This window comes from Mesoplodon densirostris, chromosome 1 (assembly GCF_025265405.1).
Source record: "Mesoplodon densirostris isolate mMesDen1 chromosome 1, mMesDen1 primary haplotype, whole genome shotgun sequence".
Classification (NCBI taxonomy): Eukaryota; Metazoa; Chordata; class Mammalia; order Artiodactyla; family Ziphiidae; genus Mesoplodon; species Mesoplodon densirostris.
The window spans coordinates 220,950,143-220,970,627 of record NC_082661.1 but is presented as its reverse complement, the minus strand read 5'-3'; the positions used below and the strand labels follow the sequence as shown (position 1 = coordinate 220,970,627).

General features: G+C 46.5%; 1 protein-coding gene across 1 annotated transcript; it reads left to right on the top strand.

The window, feature by feature from the left end:
• The first annotated feature begins 886 nt into the window (after positions 1–886).
• Positions 887–17,498, top strand: C1H4orf54 (chromosome 1 C4orf54 homolog). The gene is made up of 3 exons (XM_060115410.1): positions 887–999; positions 3,512–8,925; positions 16,298–17,498. The coding sequence occupies exon 2, from the start codon at positions 3,543–3,545 to the stop codon at positions 8,886–8,888; it is 5,346 nt and encodes a 1,781-aa protein (XP_059971393.1). The 5' UTR covers positions 887–999; positions 3,512–3,542; the 3' UTR covers positions 8,889–8,925; positions 16,298–17,498.
• The last annotated feature ends 2,987 nt before the right edge of the window (positions 17,499–20,485 follow it).

The window sequence follows — 20,485 nt, the reverse complement described above, 5'->3', positions numbered from 1 at the left end:
AAAGTCTTACACAAAATTTAAAGTAATCAGTCTCTCTCTCTCTCTCTCTCTCTCTCTCTCTCTCTCTCTCTCTCTCTCTTTCTCTCTCCTGTTGCACCCCAGAGAATCCTGAGAATGTTTCTGTTTGGAAAATCTTTTGTCCAACTCCTAGTTTAAGCCACAGTTTAAACCTACCTCTTCATTTCTGCTCTTCCAGTCTACCTCTGATAAACTGTTCTTCCTTTCAAATGAGATGTTTATCTATCATACTATGCCACGTCAGAGACCTGAAACATAACCCTACCCTTTTACCAGTTGGTGGATAACCTGGCCTTCATTCTTCATTTCTTTAATCATGTTAAAGTTTTCCCTACTATGATACATTTCACAAGACTTTCAGGGAATGCTAAGAAACTCTGCAGAGATAAAAATAATGACACGAGTCATTTCCTTTTTGTTGCTCTTGGAATTCCCATATAAAGCTGTCTGCCGAGTATACCTTGCCTGGTCTAGCAAGTATGCTTGCTTAACATGGGGTAATGCTGGTGGCATTAGTCACTGTTAATTGCTCAAGAGCTGAGATCAGGTAGGCAACCACTGAGTTCATCTGCAAAAAAAAAATAGATGACTGTAGTCATGTTAGGAAATAAAAGGCTCTATGGCTAATGAATGACAAAAATATTTTTCAAAAGAATTGAGAGTATTGCATAGTAACATATACTGATCCAGAGCTCTGAAAATGCCAGAGGGCAGAAGTTTGGTGTTCTTAATTGTTTTACTTTACCCTACAACTGGTCTTTGTTTTTCCATGTATGAGTTTCTTTTTTTAAAATCTTTAATAGAATCTGTCTTACTCCAAATTCTCTGCTTTTTTGATTTTTAAATAGAATTTGTGGTTTGAATTAAACCCCACTTTTTGGAAATTGACCTTATCTAAAAAAGGTTTTTCTACAGATTTTTTCCTACACTGGCATTCACTTAGACAAAAAAGAGAAAAGGAGCCACACGGATATTTTGGAGGTAAGTACCTCTTTTAGGATAACCCTCTCTCTTTGTTGGGGGGCTTTGGCTAGGGGTGCACTCTCTGGAGGAAGCAAAACTCTGGAAGTAAGTTTCCAGAACTCAGGGCATTAAACAATTATGCTTTAACCTACATCCAGGGCATCTGACCTTCCAATTTTGTACTTTGCCAACTGCAAGGCAAAACTGCTAAAATCTGCTGAGTTGTCATGACAGACAGGGCCATATGGAAAGTGCTGGAAAAATTTCTTCTTAGACTATAATTGCCTTGATGGGCAGAAACTCCATCTTCTATTCAGCTGTGGAGTGTGCATGGCCCACAGCGCTTGAGAAAGTGTTCAGGGTTTCTTGTCCAAGGCTTCAAATCAAAATTAAAATGGGGCATTGAGAACATTCTACTTGCCTGGAGGAGCCGATTATATTTTATTTCATTTTATGTATACGCTCATGTTCCTTAATCCCTGAATACATAATGTGTACACAGGTTGATGATATAAACAAAACAAAACGAGAAACGGTTATGTGGTTGATTTGTGGTCATGCAGGTGCAATTGCCTAGGATGCATTGCTCCCGTCTAATTGAGCATCTGGGTGCCCTAGAGAGTATTTGAGCGTGGAAGTCAGCAAGGCTCTGCAGCATCACGGTTGAGGGTCAAACTCTGGAACTAGACAGCCCGGGTTTGAATTCTGCTCCACAATTTCTTAACAACTCTGTGTTTCAGCTTTCCCATCTGTAAAATCACTACAATAATTGTACCTAACTCGCCAAATTGTAATGAGAATTAAATAAATGAATACAGACACATTTAAAAGTGCTTCAGAAGGCTTCTCACTCATAGTAAATACTTTGTAACTCATATTGTAATTATTATGATTTAAAATTTTTATTATCATTAAGAATCCAGAATTTTGTGCCATTACACACAGTTCTCCATAATCAAAACAGTTGATTGCAAATTTAGCAAATCCTCTCTCTCTCTCTCCTTCTTGTTCTTTCGTTCCCTTCCTCTCTCCCCCTCTTTGTTTCTTTCTGTTTCCTTTTCTCTTTTACTCTCTTCATCTAGCGCTCTGGCTTTATATCCACATTGTGATACTTGATCTTGCCAGCCTTCCCTATGTCATGTTTTTAATGGCAGTGATGTGGGCAGAAGGGAGTTGTCCTGGGGGGAATGGCAGGGCTGTGCCGTCCACATCCCAAGGATGAGAAGGTGATGCTTCAGTTGCTAGGGGCCCCCGCTCCATGCCTCCTCCCACGTCCATGCCAAGGAAGGAACATTTTTCTGTGTGAGGGTTGCCTTCATGTTGGAAGGGGATGGTTGATGGTGTTATTTTTGGTCCCCACAAATGTGAATGTCTAAAATAGTGCTTTATTCAGTCGGCATAAGTGACACATAGACTATGTATAGTGGTGGAATTGGGCCTGGCAGACGATGAGGGCCAGATCTCACCAAACCAAGAGTCGTGGTTCTCCACGGGTAGCACCCAAGGGATCTGCTCTGAGGATGGCCAGTACAGAACCCCCATTTGGGTTGCCTGGCAAATTCACTTACACAACTACTGAACTGTTTGAAATGGAAGCATCTCAGAGCCAGTGAACTGGGATTTGGGCTTCGTTGCCACGGGGCATGCCAGTGGGTCACATTTCCTCTCTGAAACTCCCTCCAAGCCGCACTGTACTCATGAAGGGTAAGTGTATTCGTTGTTCTTCTGTGCCTTTTGACTTGGTGCCCTGCAGGTCTGGAATTCAGCCAGTGTAACTGACCCGTTAGGCTGCAGCCCGGGCTATATTTAAGTGGAGGTTTATTGTCTTGCCACGGTTTTAGAAGTTTAAGGAACTCGTTTGAGGTGGTAGGGATTGGAAGTCGTGTCCCTTTTAACCCGTGTGCTCCTTTGTAGTGACTATAATTAAAAGTTTATTTGAAGTGTTCAGTTCTAAGTCTTTAAAAATGGCCCCTGTACCCTTCGAGTGCACAGTAAAGATGCTAGAAGGGTTTCTTCCTATTTTTAAACAAACAGATTCTGTTTCATCAAGTAGGACTTTGGGGAAGGAAGGACAGAGTGTTTTATTCCTGTGAAACGTTTTATTACCAGAACTTGATTGATTTGAGATGAAAGAGAAAGGAAATGCATAGATGTTGAGACAAACGTAAAGCTACCATATGTTCAAGGGAGATTTTGAAGTCTTTCAGAGCTGTCCTTAATCGATTTGAAATGCAATGCTGAATTTGGGTTTTATTTAAGAACAAGGGGGAAAAAAACCATCTAGTCAGACTTGGGAGTGAAAGATGACAGTCAGTAAAGAACAGTTTCCTACCGGCTAGACATCCCTGTAACAGATTACATGGGACATTTGGTTGATTTCAATTAGAACCCACATGCCTCCTCCACCCGCAACACGCTCTCTTCATCTTAGAGCCTCTTCTCTCTACCCTCAAGTGTGGTTTCCGTATGACTAGGGAATAGACACTAAAAATATTTCTGGAATGACGTGACCCACTCTTACCCCATCCAGGAAAGGAACAAGGCTTCACAAGAAACAGCACATGCTTCCCTTTCATTTCTGGGAGTCCCGAGGTCGGCCTACAGATGCTGCTCCCTCCGTGGCCGATGGCATTCAGACTCCTAGCTGCCGATGGTGCCAGGCAAACAACTGGACAGAACAGCTCAGCTACGGGAAGCTGGCCACGGTCTCGGCCGGAGCCGCAGCCCCCTGGCCACAGACCACCTCTGCCGCCCCATCCAGGAGCCTTCCTTCCTCCCTCCGCCTCGCCCGGGCCCCGCCACAGGGGCTGAAGAACCGGGAGGTGGTGGCAGCCGCGGCCGTGGTGACTACAGCCTTGGGGCCAATCCAGGCACGTGGGACCCTGCTTCGGGCTACTCTGCAGCCCCTCCAGGGCCAGGGAGGGGCCCGGGACCGCCCCGGTGCTCCCCACTGTCTTCTCCTGTTGCTGAAACCTAGGCGAGGGCTCAGAATGGAAGGCGCCCCTCCTGAGCTGAATCTGCAGGCCAGACCGAAGGAGGTCGGGGAGGGGGTGAGCGGAGCTCAAGATCGCCAGGAGCTCAAGCAGCAGCTGCGGCCACTTCTCAAGCCATCGGCCTCCGCGCAGGGAGAAGGGAAATATGTGGAGATGCGCACTTCAGCTGGAGTCCAGAGGGACAGTCCCCGGACCATGAGACTTACTCTGGAGCAGCGCCCGGGGGATCAGAGGGGCTCTAGAAGCCCCGAGGAGAAAGCCCAAGACGAACCCGGCAGCCAAGAGTGCGAGGCTCCAGCCCCCAAGAAGGACCCTGCCTCCTTGGAAGACTCCGGATCCCAGCTCTCCGGCGCTGATGAGGGCAGCAACCTCTCGTCTTCCTCCTCCTCCTCCCTGGTGGACAAAGCAGAAGAAGGGGGCCTTTCCAAGACGGGTGATACCACCACATCCACAGGGGCTCTGGCCACCTCTTCCACATCTTTAGACTTTGAGAGCGACAGTGGTGAGGACGCAGTGAGCCGCCAGCCCAAGGGAGGAGACGAAGGGGAGAGACCAGGAGGAGGAGATGGTACCGAGTGCAGAGACATGATTGCCAAGTCTCAGGGCCCCAGGGACCCCCCCCAGAATCAGGAGGCTCACTACATCACCACCCACGAGATCCAGCTGAGCGAGGTCGAGCAGGACACGGATTTCGACGTGGGCCTGGCCTCCCGCTGGGATTTCGAGGACAACAACGTGATCTACTCATTCGTGGACTATGCTTCCTTTGGTGGCAGCGACGAGACCCCAGAGGACGTCACCACGCCGAGCGAAGACGACGATGACAACAGCTGCTACCTCAGCACCGCTCCCAGCACCAGCGCCACCCGGACACCCAGCCCCACCGGCAGTGACCCCGCCCGCCCCAGCGCGGGCAGCAGCGGTGGCGACACCAGCAGCACGGAAGTGGGCAGCGGCCCCTCGGACAGCGACCCCACTCCCCCAGCCACGGGGCCTGGCACTGCCACCCCGTGTGAGCCCTTGCCGCAGCCGCTGGAGGCAGCCTCAGCCGCCGCAAGCAGCTGCGGGAGTGAAGCAGGCCAGATCCTCCTATCAATCAAACCGACTTCCCGGGCTATAAATGAGCCTAGCAACGTGTGTGCAAAGCAAAACATTATTTACGCTGCCAAGCATGAAGGCGACATGAGCCTCCGCGTCTCTACAGCTGCTGAACACAATTCCAGTTCACTGAAGCAGGACCCGGCTGCAGCCGTGGCTCAGGACCATGCAAAGAAATTCATCGCCGTCCCTGCTCGCCTGCAAACGCGGTGCGGGGCCGTCCGGGCGAAGGAGCTGGTGGACTCCTCCAGCGGGGCCTCCAGTGCCGTGAGCGAACTGGACGACGCCGACAAAGAGGTGCGTAACCTGACCTCCCGGGCCTTCCGGAGCCTCGCTTACCCCTACTTTGAGGCTCTGAACATCAGTTCCCGGGAGTCCTCCTCGCTCTCCGAAGTGGGCTTTGGGCGCTGGTCGGCCTTCCTGGACTTGAAATGCGCAGGCGTCGGAGCCAGGGTGGAACAGGGTCTCCTCAGGAGCAGCGCCGCCTCTATGGCTGCGGGTCTGAGGAAGGGCTGCGGGGCCAGGACGACCGCAGACCAGCTCTACATCCAGTCCAAGAAGTCCCAGACCAAGGCCTTGGAGTTCGTCGTCAGCAAAGTCGAGGGGGAGATCAAACACGTGGAGACACCTCTGTGCTTCCAGAAGCAGGGCCCGTCGGGCTCCCGCGTGGTCACCCTTCTCGAGCCTCTGAATGTATGTAGTGAGAGCAAAGCCAGCTCCGCCGCGGGGCCCTGCAGGGCCCCCAAGGGCCCCAGCAAGGGCCCTGGGTCCGTGTACACGGATGAAGGCTCAGAGACCTCCGAGGGCAGCAGGCTTGCCTCCCGAGCGGACGGCCCCCAGAAGTCGTCCAAGTTTGCCTCCAGTCTGCTCAAAAACGTCATCTCCAAGAAGATGCAGCGGGAACACGAGTTCAAAATGGAGAGGGGAGAAGTCAGTGACACATCCCACCCTAACCTCTCCAGCACCTCCAAGGAGACGGAGGGCCCTCCCCCAGGGGCTGAGAAGCAGCGGGAGAGGGACCTGCAGAGGCAGAGTTCTCGCCACTCGGAGGCCGGCTCTGAGTACACGGTGGTCAGCGTGTCGGATGCAGGTGGGGAGGGGTCCGTAGCTGGGTCTAAATCCCCAGTGTTCAAAGCCAGTGCCCCTCGGGAGAGCCATGCAGGCTCCGGCCATAATCTCGCTGATGGACACCCAGTAGAGGTGTGTGAAATTAAAAAGAGTGCGTCAGACACTGTCAAGAGCATCTTCCTCCGCAGTCAGAACAGTGCCTTCCGGTCATGGAAGGAGAAAGAGGCTGAGAAGCGGGAAGAAAAGGCCCCCGTTGGGAAGCTGAAACTCCCCAAAGGGGGCGACTGGAGGGCTGATCTCGGGGAGATCTCTGCCAGTAAGTCCACCATCATGTCTCGCCTCTTTGTCCCCAACATCCAGCAGACACCCAAGGACAAGCAGCCGGGGAAGCAGGCCACCAAGCACCCTGCTGCCCAGGCCACCTCCACAGCAGCCATCAGGCCCAAGGCTCCCGAAATCAAGATCCGGCTGGGGAGCGTGCAACAGCCAAGCTCTGACTTCAACATTGCCAAGTTGCTCACACCCAAACTGGCCAGTGGCAGCGCCTCGAACCTCCTCAGGACCACTGAGGACAACAGCAGGGCACAGCAGAAACTCTTCCGGGGGGACAGCCTGGAAAAAGTGCCCCAGTTCCAGGTGAGAGATGTCAGGGACAAGTCCAAGGCCCAAGGCCCCCTCCACCAGGTGAGAGATGTCCGGAAACTACTCAAAGCGTCAGGAGAGAGCAGTGACAAGGGCAGCGTTACCCCAGAGCAGGGGCTGACCGGGCCCAAACCCAGGCAGCTGGCTCCTGCAGCTGGTGGATCGGGATCCCTGTCCCCCATGGTGATTACGTGCCAGGCCGTGGTGAACCAGAGGGAAGACAGCACAGACGGAGAGCCCAGGGAGAACGTGGGCAAGGACGGAAGCAGCAGGGCCTTGAACTCCTCCTCTCCAGAAGGGACAGTCTTGGTTCACAGGGCATCTGGCAGGCTGCCCGTGGCCACCATCGCCCCCAATAAGCCTGAGCAGGGCTCGTACCTGCCCGTGCTCAAGATCGTCTCCAAGGCTCAGAAGACCCCAGAGAAGGTCAAGGAGGAGGAGGTCAAGGAGGAAGGAAAAGGCCCCAAGACATCCCACAATGCTCTGGAGAAGCTGACGGCGGCCGTGAGGTCCATGGAAGAGCTGTACAGCTTCAACAGGAACGAGTGGAAGCGGAAAAGCGACCCCTTGCCCCTGATGACCGACAGCCACGTCCTGTCGCTCATCGCCCGTGAGGAGAAAGAAGGCGCCGGGGGTGCTGAGCGGGACCCCGACAAGTTGGCCAAACGGCTGGGTGGGGCGGAAGAGCGGGGCGCCGGGCACAAAGGCACAGGGGTGGTCCTGCGAGGGGGCCCCATAGAGCGTCTGCAGCGGAGAAACTCCAACCCGAGCGCCGAGAGTGTGTCCGCCCGCGCGGCCGCCTTTGAGAACCTGGCCAGGGAGAGGCCCCGGTCCCTCTATATCCCCCCGGTGCACAAGGATGTGGACAGAACCCAGCCCCTGCCCCCGCTCCCCAGCCACCGGAACGTGGTCACAGTGAGCGCCAGCAGCACCCAGAAAACTGGGGGTGTCGCTGGCAAGTTCCCACAAGGCCCCGCTCCAGAGAGCCCTTCGGGGGCAAAGGGCATCAAATCGCAGGGACTCCGGTCTCTCAAGATCTCTCCGGCCACTCGGGCATCTCTCGAAGAGGTGACCAACAGGAAAAATGGCGGCCATCTGGAAAAGAGCCATAGCGACTGTGAGAATTACCTGACCATCCCCCTTAAAGGGAGCTCTGCAGTTGGGGAGCTTGCAGGCAGGCCGGGGGCGGGGAGGGAGGGGGAGGGGCCCCCAGCCTCCTCAGCCACCACTCTCTGCAGCTTGCCCCCGCTGAGTGCCCGCAGTCAGGTCCCCAGTAGCCCCAAAGGCTCTCAGGTCAGTGGAACCAGCCGGCCAGCTTGGCGCACCAAGCCTGACGACCCCCGGGGGACGGTAGCTGCCCCCGCAGGGCCACAGAGCCCCGAGCATCCCCCCACCGCGATCTACCACCAGCAGCTGCTGCCGTTCACCCTCCAGGGGGCCCAGCCCCAGGTCCTCTGCTTCTCCCCGCCAGGCATGCCTGCCCCGGCACCTGTGGGCCCAGCTCCGGTCCCCACAGACCCCTTCCAGCAGCCGCAGCCTCCGCAGACCCAGCGCAAGATGCTCCTAGATGTGACAACCGGCCAGTACTATCTGGTGGACACACCAGTACAGCCCATGACCCGGAGACTGTTTGACCCCGAGACCGGGCAGTATGTGGACGTGCCCATGACCTCCCAGCAGCAGGCTGTGGCTCCCATGTCCCTCCCCGGGCCTCCCTTGGCCCTGAGTCCCGGGGCCTACGGCCCCGCCTACATGATCTACCCCGGGTTTCTGCCCACGGTGCTGCCCGCCAACGCCCTGCAGCCCACGCCAATTGCTCACACTCCAAGGGGCGCCGAGCTCTCCCCCGTGGCAGCAGAGCCCCCCAGCAAAGAGGCAGCTGCATCTTTCCCCGAGGCCCCTTACTTCATGGCCTCCGGTCAGTCTCCCACCTCCTCCTCCTCCTCTGCCCCAGCGGCCACATCCCAGCTCGTGGGGGCCAAGGGCTTTGCCCAGCTGCATGGCAAGCCTGTCATCAGCATCACTTCGCAGCCCCTGGGGCCGCGGATCATCGCCCCCCCCTCCTTTGACGGCACCACCATGAGCTTCGTGGTGGAACACAGATGATGAGCGGTCACCAGAAAGCAGAAGGGCGCAGCTGCTGGTGAGTGGACATCACTTCGATAATCAGGTTTAAGGGATTAACAGCAGTCCTATTTCTCTGTGTGTGAAGGGGCGGACTTAGAGCAGTGGAGGCTGTCTCTAGACATGGGCATTTCGGAAGAACAGAGCTAATCTTCTTGCCAAGCTTCCTTCTCTCCCCACTCCTCAGTCCCACAGCTGGCCTTTCCCCTTTGACCTTTTCCAATTGCCTGAGTGTTTTTCCCACAGTGAGTGGGAGGGAAGTGAACCCTGGATCTATCGGGTTAGCCTTGGGTGAAGATCGGCAGGGGGAAGAAATAAAAACCCGGTCTGGATTTTGTGGAGCGAGTGAGCTTCACTCTATTCTTAGCAGCCCCAGTGACAGGCACGAAAATCCTCGGGGACACCGTTACTCTGGTTACTGCTCAGAGTAAAGAAAGTCAGCGACTGACATTTTCTTGTTAGGAGGTTTTCTAAAATCTAGAGAAAGGCTTCTCTCCCTCCACCACATCTTCTTCTTGGAGTTTCGTATACAAAAAGGCTGTATTTTTAAGCTCTTGTTTTCCTGTTTTCAGACAATCAGAATACTTTTTCTTAGGTGAGTCCAGTCTTTAAGGTATTTTACATACACACACACACACACTTGGCTTGACCTCCAGGAGAGGAGGAGATTCGGAGCCTGCAGTGACTCCTGAAATGGAGCTGCTGTGTTTGATCCAGTTCGTTCAGACTGAATCCACTATGCTCTGCTGCTGACGCCTACAAGGCACTCATTTTCCTATCTGCATTCTCTCCCTTCAGAAAAGAATCAACTCCCCCTCTAAAGGAAATCAGATGAAGTAGATGTAGATCCTGACACCCAAGTTAATTCAGATTCACAGGCAGGAATCCTGGCTGTAACTACAGTCCGTGGAACTTGATAGGAAAGGTGAGCTCGGGTTTTCTGAACCAGGACACTTCAGGTCAAAAACGTAAGACAGGGGCAACCTTCAGATACAGCACGAAGCTGCCAGCACTGTGGGGAGAAATTTGCCCTCTCATTCTCCTGTCCTCTTCACATGAGGAAGGGTTGACATCATAAATGCTTCCAAGGAGTTTCACTCCTTGGTAAGATCATACTGAACCAAGAAAGTAGAGGAACCCTTTCTATGCTTATATGAAAGAAATAAGCCATTCCTCTCTCTTCTGTACTTAAAAGAAACAGGAACATTGTTTCTTTCTTCAAGGAAAGAGCCTTAAATTAGGAAGTAGGATCATTAGATCAGAGTCCCAGTGTCTTCTCACTGGCTGTATGTTCTTAGACATGCAAACTCTCTAGCACACATGACACTCATGTGTCAATAATTTCTACTCAAAACGTATCTGAATGTCAGGTGATACAACAGTGTATTGCAAAATATAAAACCTTTCCAAATTAAGGGATTGTTACTATGCAGTACACTCCTTGGACTGCAAGACAACATTAGGCCACTGTTCAAAAATCCTTGGGACTTTCTGTAAGAATTCAGGTGAAAGCACAAGCCTCATTTTACTTGCAGTCTAGAAACAGATGATTTCCTTTCCAAGAATTTGCAGCGGGCCCTATGTAATGACCACAAATACAGAGGGGAGGGAAGATTAAAGATAAATAATGTATCTATTGTTCAGTGTAGAAAATAAAGAAATATGCATGTGGAAGAGGCACAGATTTAGAGAATTCATTTTGTAGAAGGAAAAGAGTAGCCTCTAAATAAAAGCATTTTCATCTTCTGGACAGGTGGGATGTTTACCTACGGCTCTCTGGGAGCAGCTAATCCTGCGAGGCCTTTGTGTGAGCTGTGCAGGTGCAGAGCAAGGGGAAGGGAGGACAGGGCCCAGAGGAGGGAGGAACCGGGCACACGCTCGAATCGTGTCCCTGTAGCAGCTGCCTTTGGCTTTTCTCCTGTCTGCTGAGTCTGGAGAGATTAGGCCTGGAGTTGTTTCCATCAGACACAAATACAAGTCAGAGTTTTCTGTACTGGAGATTTGAACAGTGATTTCTTTGAAAGCTTTCCCTTCTTTAACCTTTATTTTAGTCCACAGCCCTAAAGATAAAAAGCGAAAGACTAGTCAGGAGCTATTATTAGCTTTTTGTGTACCGGCAAAAATCTAATTACCCAAATTCAGATAATGACTGAAATCCTTATAAAAATCCTTCAAAACTCACCATCCTGAAAGTTCTATGCCACTTTCCAAAGAAAAGTCAGATACATAAAAAAGAAGTGTATAGTTCTTTTCCTTGTGTGAAAAAAATTTAAACATGGTTCAGATATATCAAAAATTACAGGGTTTCCCTGGTGGCGCAGTGGTTGGGAGTCCGCCTGCCGATGCAGGGGACACGGGTTCGTGCCCTGGTCCGGGAAGATCCCACATGCCGCGGAGCGGCTGGGCCCGTGAGCCGTGGCCGCTGAGCCTGCGCGTCTGGAGCCTGTGCTCCACAACGGGAGAGGCCGCAACAGTGAGAGGCCCGCGTACCGCAAAAAAAAAAAAAAAAAAATTACATAGTACACCCCCATCCATCAGTTGGTGTTCATACGGATGGTCAGTGTGAGAAGGCTTGGAAGCTGTTTTCAGTTTAAGATTTCCTTTGAAAACCAGACTTACTCCAGAGTTTTTCCTTGCCGTAGGGTAGGGTTTTATGTGCCCCTTTCAACTAGAAGTCACATAAATGGTTTGATCCAACCACAGCATTTCACAGAGAAGACAACTGGGGCTTAGAAAGAAACGGTTTTGCTGAGGTCCCCAGAGCGTGAGAGAGCCAGGATGGGCCTGGCTCCCAGCTCCTGGACCACACCATGCGCTGTTTGTTTGCTGGTAGGAGGCATGAAACGCAAAAAAGATGGCAGAGAAGTGCAATGAGCCCCGAACTGGCAGCCCGGACACCTTGGATCCACTCTGCCTCTCCAGGTGTTTGTGAAATGAATGTTTGAACGAAAAGCACTAATTCCATCATTCATTCAACAAACGTGAATTACGTGTTTACACTCCGCCAGGCACGGTGTACTCCGCAGTGAGGCTATAAAGCCACACGTGACCTGGTACCGTCCCACAGTCCAGGAGCCAGCTGGAGAACACAGACCGTACATGCAGAACTGCAAAACCAGTGTTCAAGTCCTGTCTTAACCTTTAAGATTCCTTCCAGCTCAAATAATAAGTATTTCATCATCTATTTTTAGCTGCACGTTGTAACAGGGAGCCTTTCTTTCTCCCCTGTATAGATTTGAGCATAGCCAGCTGCTGCTACTCTTGGATGATTCTGTTATGAATTTTCCTCTAGTTTTGCTTTCATAGGTAGGGTCTTTCCTGCTTCTCTTCCTCCTGTGGTGAAAATTGCAGTGTTCCTCAAACTTTGCCAGATCACATCCTGTCTCAGAAGATAAGTAGTAATATTACGTATTTTATTTGTATTTAGTAATGACATCACACATTGTGATAAATGGACCAGGCTGTTCCCAGCCGGTGGCCCAGTGGCCGGAGAGTCACAACAGGAATCCATTGGTAACACACCAGTATGCTGAGCACGACAGTTCAAAACTTCACAACTCTCTCCGTTTTTGTTAGGTCTTTTCTGTTTTAGGCCTTTGTTGTTTGTTCATTTTAGTTTTGAAAGTTCCTTCTCCACAGGACCTTTGATGCCTTTTCTGATGCGATTATTTTTGTTTTCTGTCATTTGAGGCATGTAGCTATATTTTTCCTTCCCTAACATATTCACTTTCATGCTTTCTCCTGCCCAGCCACTTAGATACCATATTTTTGTTTTAAAATTTGAGACTTGATGCTAAATACCGTTTACAAGGGCATAAAGATAAATGTGTAATAATAACAACAGAAAACTTTAATTGGCACCATGCCTGCTACCCAGTGGGTATTACAGTTATTTTGTTTCCTTTGAATGTCTATTCTTTTTTCTGTAAAACTTTACCCATTTGTTTCTTCATTTTTGAGTGTGCTTTATGTTGTTCCTACATCATTGGTCTTTCTTTTCTTCTCACCCCCTCAGAGTTATTTCTACCCCCTGAGCAGAGCCCCAAACATCAGCAACTGAAGTGGAAAGAGAAAGGGGGCTTCAGAGGGAGCTCTTTTCGGAGAGTCTTCTAAAGGGGCCCACAGGGTACTTAGATCCTTGAACGCCGTCCCCTTATGTTAAAATTGCAGGAGGAAATTGAGGCTCAGAGAGGTTTAGTGACCCTTCTTAAGTCACAGTGTCCCTCTGGGGCAGAGTTGGGACTCAAAACCTAAATCATCCCAGACCAGAGTCTATTTTCCATTTGCTTCTTTCTTACTGCTTCCCAGGACCCTTCTCTTTTCTCCCCAGGGCCACTCTTCTTTCTGGTCCTCCATCTTGGGGTCGGGCCCACAGTTTACTTCCCCTCTTTTCTTCCCTTGCCTTTTATTTGAGAATTTACTTTCTGTTCTTTGCTATTTTTTTTTAATACCTTATTGTGGTTTCTCCTTTCCCATTCACTTGCAGTTGATTTAGTTTAAAGCCTCACCTTGCTTTTTCCCTTCTCCTCCCTTTTCTGTTTGGAGTCTGTTGTTGGATTGTAGCTTTCCCCATTCTTATTATTTTGTGCCTTTCTCTACAATTTTATTGCCTTATATTTTCTTCTCAACTCTACAAAATTAATAAAAAATGAAAAGTAATGTGTATTAATCATTTATTATATACTAAGATTTAACATGGTGCTACTTGATTCTTTAAACGAGTGGGTACTATTCTTATCCCTATTTGACAACTGAAAAAATAGCTTGTCCCAGATTAAGAGATCAGCTGAAATCCAGGCTCTTCAAGCTTGGGGGCCCATGCTCTTATTGGTGACCCCTAGTTTGCCCACTTTCTCCCTGTCTGCCCTCCCCGTCTCAGTGCCTTGTTCTGAATTGTCCTTCTTCCCTTATTTGGGAAAAAAAGGGAGGAAATAAGGTAAGAAATTGACCCTGAATCTGGCCATGTCTAGCGTATACTAAGCCTCCATATGTGTTTTTCTTTTGATTAAAATTTAGCTCTCCTATGTCCCAAGAGAAACAGTTCCAGCACTTCTAGGGGCTGTGGCTCCCAGTGTGTGTGCGGAGGAGGGGATAATTTTGTGTGTATGTGGGGACGGGCGAGTGTGGTCTGTCACCTGAGCGTGGGATCCCACTGGATACTGATGGGCTCATGCCTTTCAGTCTAAGAGAAACTGTGTGGCTTTGACTAAAACCCAGGTATCTGCACCATGAAGTCAGGCAGCCCTGGCCCAAAATCTTCCTCCTCTGGATAAGTGACTTGCCCTCTCTGGACCTCAGTTTCCTCAACTGTAAAATGGGGATACCTCTCAGGAGCATCGAGAAGACTGAATCGTAAAATCACTGCAAAGGATGTGGCACACAGTCCATGGCATGTAGTAAGAGTTCTATCTCCCTTGGAGACTAGAAGCTCATCAATGCCTCAGAAGCCCCTCATTTCTCAGGGCCCTCCACCAAGGCAGAAAGTCAGCCCTTATTCCTGTAGACTCTCAGGACAGCACCAGGGACCCGTACCTAGGATTGCTTGATATTTCCCCAAACCAGAGGTCATGCCCACAGCTCTGCAGTCCCCTTTGGGCTGCCTGATCCCCTGGGTCAGGCCAGTTGGCTGTGGTCGGGGTCCTCTAGTATGCCCCATGGCTTTCCAGCATGTTACACAACTCTGGGCATAGTTGGCCAGCTGCATGTGGTGATTTTCCTCTCAGGCTGGCACAAACCTCTGTGGAGCAAGGGAAAATCTGACCCAACGTCCCTGCTGAACTCTGTCATGTGTTCCGGTCCTAAATCATGGGAAGTCATCCAGGCCAAACTGCCCGGTGACACAGTGCAATCACTCCTCTCCCTTTACTGACCTCTTCATGACCCTCTGCTAGGTTGAACCGGCAATCTTTATTATTTCATCCTTAATAGGAATTGGAGCATTTTATTACTTTCAAAGTTTCAAACGAAATTCCTCGAAAGTTAATATAAGTGGAAGCAGTATCCTGCAAAAGAATGAAAAGGCCGTATCTGGACTAAGGATCCCCCAAAATGATCCCAGCAGCTGGTAGAAACAGATTTCTCCTCCATTCCTCAGTCTGCTCTCCCCATCCTGCACTGTTTTCTCTCTCTCCCTCTCTCTCTCTCTCTCTCTCACTGTTTCTCTCTCTCTCTCTCTCTCTCAGTTCCCCTTCTGCTCAGAGAGTCCTTGCAAACCTTGCTTCACTATGGGATTCAGCTTGAGTTGTCACTAGATCCTTGGATCCACATTAAAATTTTTCTTCTTAATCTTCTATTTTCTTCTCCTCCCCCTTGTAATTATATATATTTTTTCCTGTTGCTACTCCATGTGTCCTAAGGTAAAAAAAACTTTTAAACTTTTTTAGCAGATGAGAAGTTTCCAAACCCACAACTGTCCTTTTCCTCTTGAAAGTCATTTCTTGATATAAAACACAAAAGAGTAAAATCAACAGACTTGAAATATATACACATGAGCTATTCTCTAAACCCATAATTATTCTTATAGACTTCTTTTTCCTTAAGTATATACTTAACACAGGTCAGTTTCTAGATGGCAGGATTAAAATATCCTTTGCCACACTACTCTGCATATAATTGATTAGATAGCTGTTATTTGATACTTCTTAGAAGTCAGTTTTCATATGATAGAGTCTTCTAATCCCTAACAAATACTACCTGTAGGCCACTCTATTTCTGTCTTCATAATATTACGTTCAAATATCAACTCCCAAAGGTTAATTTAAAAATGTTCTTTAGGCAAAGTTCTAATAGATATATAGAGAGAAAGAGATTAACAGAAAGAAAGGGCTAATTTTCAGTAAGCTTTTGAACATGTCAATGCTTGTCTTAGAATGGATTTAACTAAGTTATAGGCTCTAACCAGTATAATCTCATTTTAAACAAAATGCGCAATATGAAGTTCCACATAATTTAGGTAGTGACCATTCACTTTAGAGTATAGAGTTTATTCATTTAACTAGATTACTAACTCATGGTAAATTTCAAATGTTTCAATTTAGTTTAAATATCATTTTTGTATATTTTAGGAACATATCTGTTATACTATTTTATCTCTGTTATGGATGGTTTCAGCAAAACTAAATATTTAATTCTAAAATCATTTTTGAATGGTTGACTGTATTTAATTCAAGTTTCAAAGAGAGGGTTCCATTTGAGGCAATTTCTTAAAGTCAGTAGGATGTGTCTAGTAGGTTCAGAAACACACTCACCAAACACATTTTAAAATGTGAACTTCATCATTATTCACACTGAAATTAGCCAAATATTTAAATAAAATGTATTTTGTCATTTTTCTTCCTTCTTTAAGAGCGAGATTTACTAACAATCTTTTCCTTGATTATGTTTGTCTATAGGAGCAAGACAGAAAGATGGACGAATCTTCTTGAATCAGAAGGCTGCCTTGTAACAGCACTAAGAATTTATCTGGAAACCTTCCTCTACATATGCTATTCTTAGTTTTTGCTTCTATAAACCAAGTGTGTAAGTTCCTATATTTTTCTGAATAACCCTGTTAAGACAGCTTGTGTTATTTTAGTTTTACGAAGCTGATTGAATGGTTGCATTTTTCCTGTGTAAAACGATTTCTTTTTATACTTTAATACAGAATATAAGCTTTCCCTTCATCTTTCCCTCCTGCATTTGTGACTAGGCAAACAATCTCGTACATGTTCTCATAGTTCAGTCAAAACATACAACAGAGTAGGATTGGTTCTGTTGTAAACCAAATGAGCAAAAAAATCAGTCATTTGGATCACAAATCTCGCTGCAGATTCTTGGACTGTATCAGGGCTGGCTGGCAGAGTTGTAGCACTTGTTTGGATTTAAATATGATGGGTCTGCATTTTGGATCATGCCTAGTCATTCTCTTGGTTATGTTTTACATGTTCTTTTATTGGGTTTAGCATGATTTCAAATGTGATTGTGAAAAAGTGGTTTTAACTTTTGTGCCTTGTTTTAACTTTCCCATTGGTACAATGCCATGACACTATTTGTTGCCTTAAAATAGAATGGCTTGAAAGACTAGAGAGCCAGTGGTTGCATTTAAAGTTAAGTTCTTAGTTTCAGAAAGGTATAAAATATCTACTTCTCTCAGAATCCAACCTCTGCTATGAGTGTAGAGGATTCTTTTTCTTCTTCAATGATCCCTCCTTAGTTGCACACTCCTGTCTCTCACGGATTATTTGGAGTCTGAAGAGTGACCTGTTTGGGGCAGTGGAGTAGAAAGTAAGCTCTGATTTGGTGGCTCTGATTATCTCCAGCCCCAGCCATACCCACGGCAGTGACCTAGGTTTATATCACTTGCTCTTTATGGTTTTAAGAGATGTCGAGAATCCAAATCACAGAATCTTTCATTGACATTCAATACTGCCTCAGTTGTAGCCCAATTCTGAAGGTTATTTTAGTGAGTGTTCATGGTGAGTTTTGAAGTTGATTGAACAGATAAATATTTAGCTCGTCATAATAATGAGTCAATATATATTCAACAAGTGTTACATTGGAATATTTCTTTACTTTTTAAAACAATAACTTGAAGGTTCTCCCAGGCTTTTTTTTTTTTTTAAGGAATCTCCTCTTATTTACTTATTTGTTCAAAGATAAAGCATTCTGGTAATTTTTTAAAGCTTTATTTTGATTTTAATGATCATCAATATTGGTTTCTGCTTAAAACAGCTTCTTGAAACCACAGAATTTTATACTGCTCATAACTGAAGGTGTGAGTAGAAAAACTAAGAGACTGATTTTTGTATGATTTACGTAATCTCATTACTTTGTATTTATGCTTTCCATCTCCGTTGGACTCTTTTAAAAACAAAAAACTCAATTTCACATTCAGGAACTTCCTTAAAGGGATCTTACTCTGAAAAGAAGTTCTGTTGGGTAAAAGGAAGGGTTTGAGGCAGGAATAGTCAGTTCTGGTCACAATTCAATCAATCATTGAGCTGATGAGCTATGACATGAAGCAATAGCCTCTCTGAGACATGAAATATGAAACAGTCTCTGTGTTTGGAAAAGATGCCCTTGTGCCATATTGGGGAAAGCATTATTCCTTTGTCATAGAGGTCTTCTTACCCAAGTACATCAACAGATTCACCCCAGAACTTGCTTAATTTTTCACCACTGGGAAATTTCTCTTACAGCATCAGCCCTTCCTCATTTTCAGTAGAGATGTGCTGGGCAAGAGGTCACCTAATATTGAAACAAGAAAGTAGACTCAATCAAAGATCTTAAACTTATAATACTTAAAGCAGCACCGTGAAGTCTCAAGTATTTGAACACATCTTGTGAAACTCAGATAGGATTTGGTAGGTAGAACCAGAATTGATAAGACTGTTTTAAAATGACATGTGACTTAGGAAAACCCAGTGCTCGTGTCAAGTAGTCAACGGCTTACCAGGTCTTCAAAATGAGAGACATCTCCTTTCCTAGAACACGTGGTAGAGTTCTTACCTACCAAGGGTCTAGGAGGCCCATAAGCTATTTATCACTATTTATCATTATTTATCACCAGCAGATCTGAGCCTTGAATTCCCACATTGAGGTAAACTAGGACAGAAACTTGGAAAGAAAGGAGAAATTTTCATTTGTCGTTTCTATCAGAGAGGCCATGTCCTCTGAGAAGCTGCTGTGGATGTAGTAAATGTCCAAGTGGTTAAAATGTGACTTTAAAATAGTATTCTATGAACGCCGTATCATCTACTGTTAATTTGATGGCTTTCCATTTCATCAAGCCATAAAAAACCAAATCAAACCTGCCGGGCCATTTACTACCTCGAGTGATAGGGAGGAGCATTTTTAAAAACATGAGGTAAATCTAAATCCCCATTTTCATTGTTTTATTTATTGCTTGAGGTTGAATTGATATTTGAATAAAACAGTTGTGCCCTTCCTTTTTCAACCAAAGTTAAGTAGAAAAAAACCAGGAGTCTATGAAGCCTTCCGACCCATAAAACCATTACCCTACCAGTGTCCTTTTAGCTACAGAACTACTCTTTTATGGCTCATGTACACAAAACCATTACTAAAGCATGTAGCATTTCCCATATAGTGCCTGGAGCTTGAATCTAATTAACATTGCAGTCTGGCTTTTGCCGTTTCCTCTCAGGGTTACATGTGTGACTCCGTTTTCCATATGAATCACAGGGCATTGTGTGTAGAAATCTTGACCCATTTCCTGTTTTTCCCTGTTGGTTAAATGGTAAGGTTGAAATATGCTCCATTTGAATTGTTTTTGGAAAACTGAACAAATTTGTGACCCGTACGAAAATTTAAGTCACCAGAATGTATTTTTCTTAAAAAGCACTCACTGAAATTGCCCTCAGGATGAAATGAAGCCCAGATATGCAGTTAGTAACTTAACATATAGGTTCTCTGTATGTCTGCCTCTGTCTCCGTATGTCTGTATGTGTATGGCTCTCTGGATATTACTGAATAAATAAGCTAAAACAAATTACACTTTGACATCTGTATGATAAATCTTAAATGTTAACATGCATTTCAAACCCATCCTTATATCACTAGGAAATATCTAGAGATATAAATTTCTTACTTTCAGATTTGACTTCATCATTCTAGCCTCTTAAAGAGATTTAATGCATTTTAATTATTTTCATATTTCATAGAAATGGAAGTCAGTGTTTGCTGCAAACTGAATGCTCATGCTACCTGAAATAATACTTTGGAGTGCAGGACAGTGTTGATTCTTAAGTAGATTGACTATAGTCTCATGATAAGTATATATTATATGTGCATGAGAAAACACATTCAGTAATAGTCTCTGTTTAAAAACTATCACGGTATACATTTTCCAATGTGGTGCTTGAGGAGTTTCGTTCTACAGTTTACAAGGTGTAGGTTTGCACCCCAAATTCTCAGGGTATGCTGTTTTACCCAAATACTTGAAAGAAAAAGGTGCCCTGTATTTTATCAGTACTGTTGAGGGGAAAAATTATGTGTAGGTTTGTTTTACAAAACTACTTATGAAAATCAACTTCACAAATTATGTTAGGCTTTTACATAATTCCTAAGGAAGTATACATATAGATATGATACATATTTTCAAGAGACTCTTTCTATATTCTTAACTAACTTCTGGGTCCTAAGTAGACCTCACAGGTGCATAAAATCATTAATAAAGCATGTAGCATTTGCTAAATCGTACCTTGAGCTTGAATCTAATTGGAATTGCAGACTCTGGTCCTTGGGCGGGGGGGGGGGGGGTGTCCATCTGTGTCACGTGTCATTACAAGGCCCAGGGGAGGATTCTGAAAATTGGACTCATTTGTATGCCCCTTGTCTCAGAAGAGAACTAAATATTCACAGTAACATTGTTAAGCTGTTAACATTCTTGTTTTATGTTGCAGCTAGAGCATATTATTAGTTATTTTCCTATTTGATTCATAATGGTGCAGAATAAAACACACACACACACACAAAATACATCGAATTTGATTTCTTTTTTAAAGTTTCCTACTTGCTTTTTATAAGCTGGTATTAATGGCAGAAGTGCTATCCAGGGCTCCCTGAAATTACTTGTCATCCCT

Bases quoted from the DNA above. Each gene is read 5' to 3' on its own strand.
- C1H4orf54 (XM_060115410.1), top strand. From the start codon at position 3,543: ATGCTTCCCTTTCATTTCTGGGAGTCCCGAGGTCGGCCTACAGATGCT.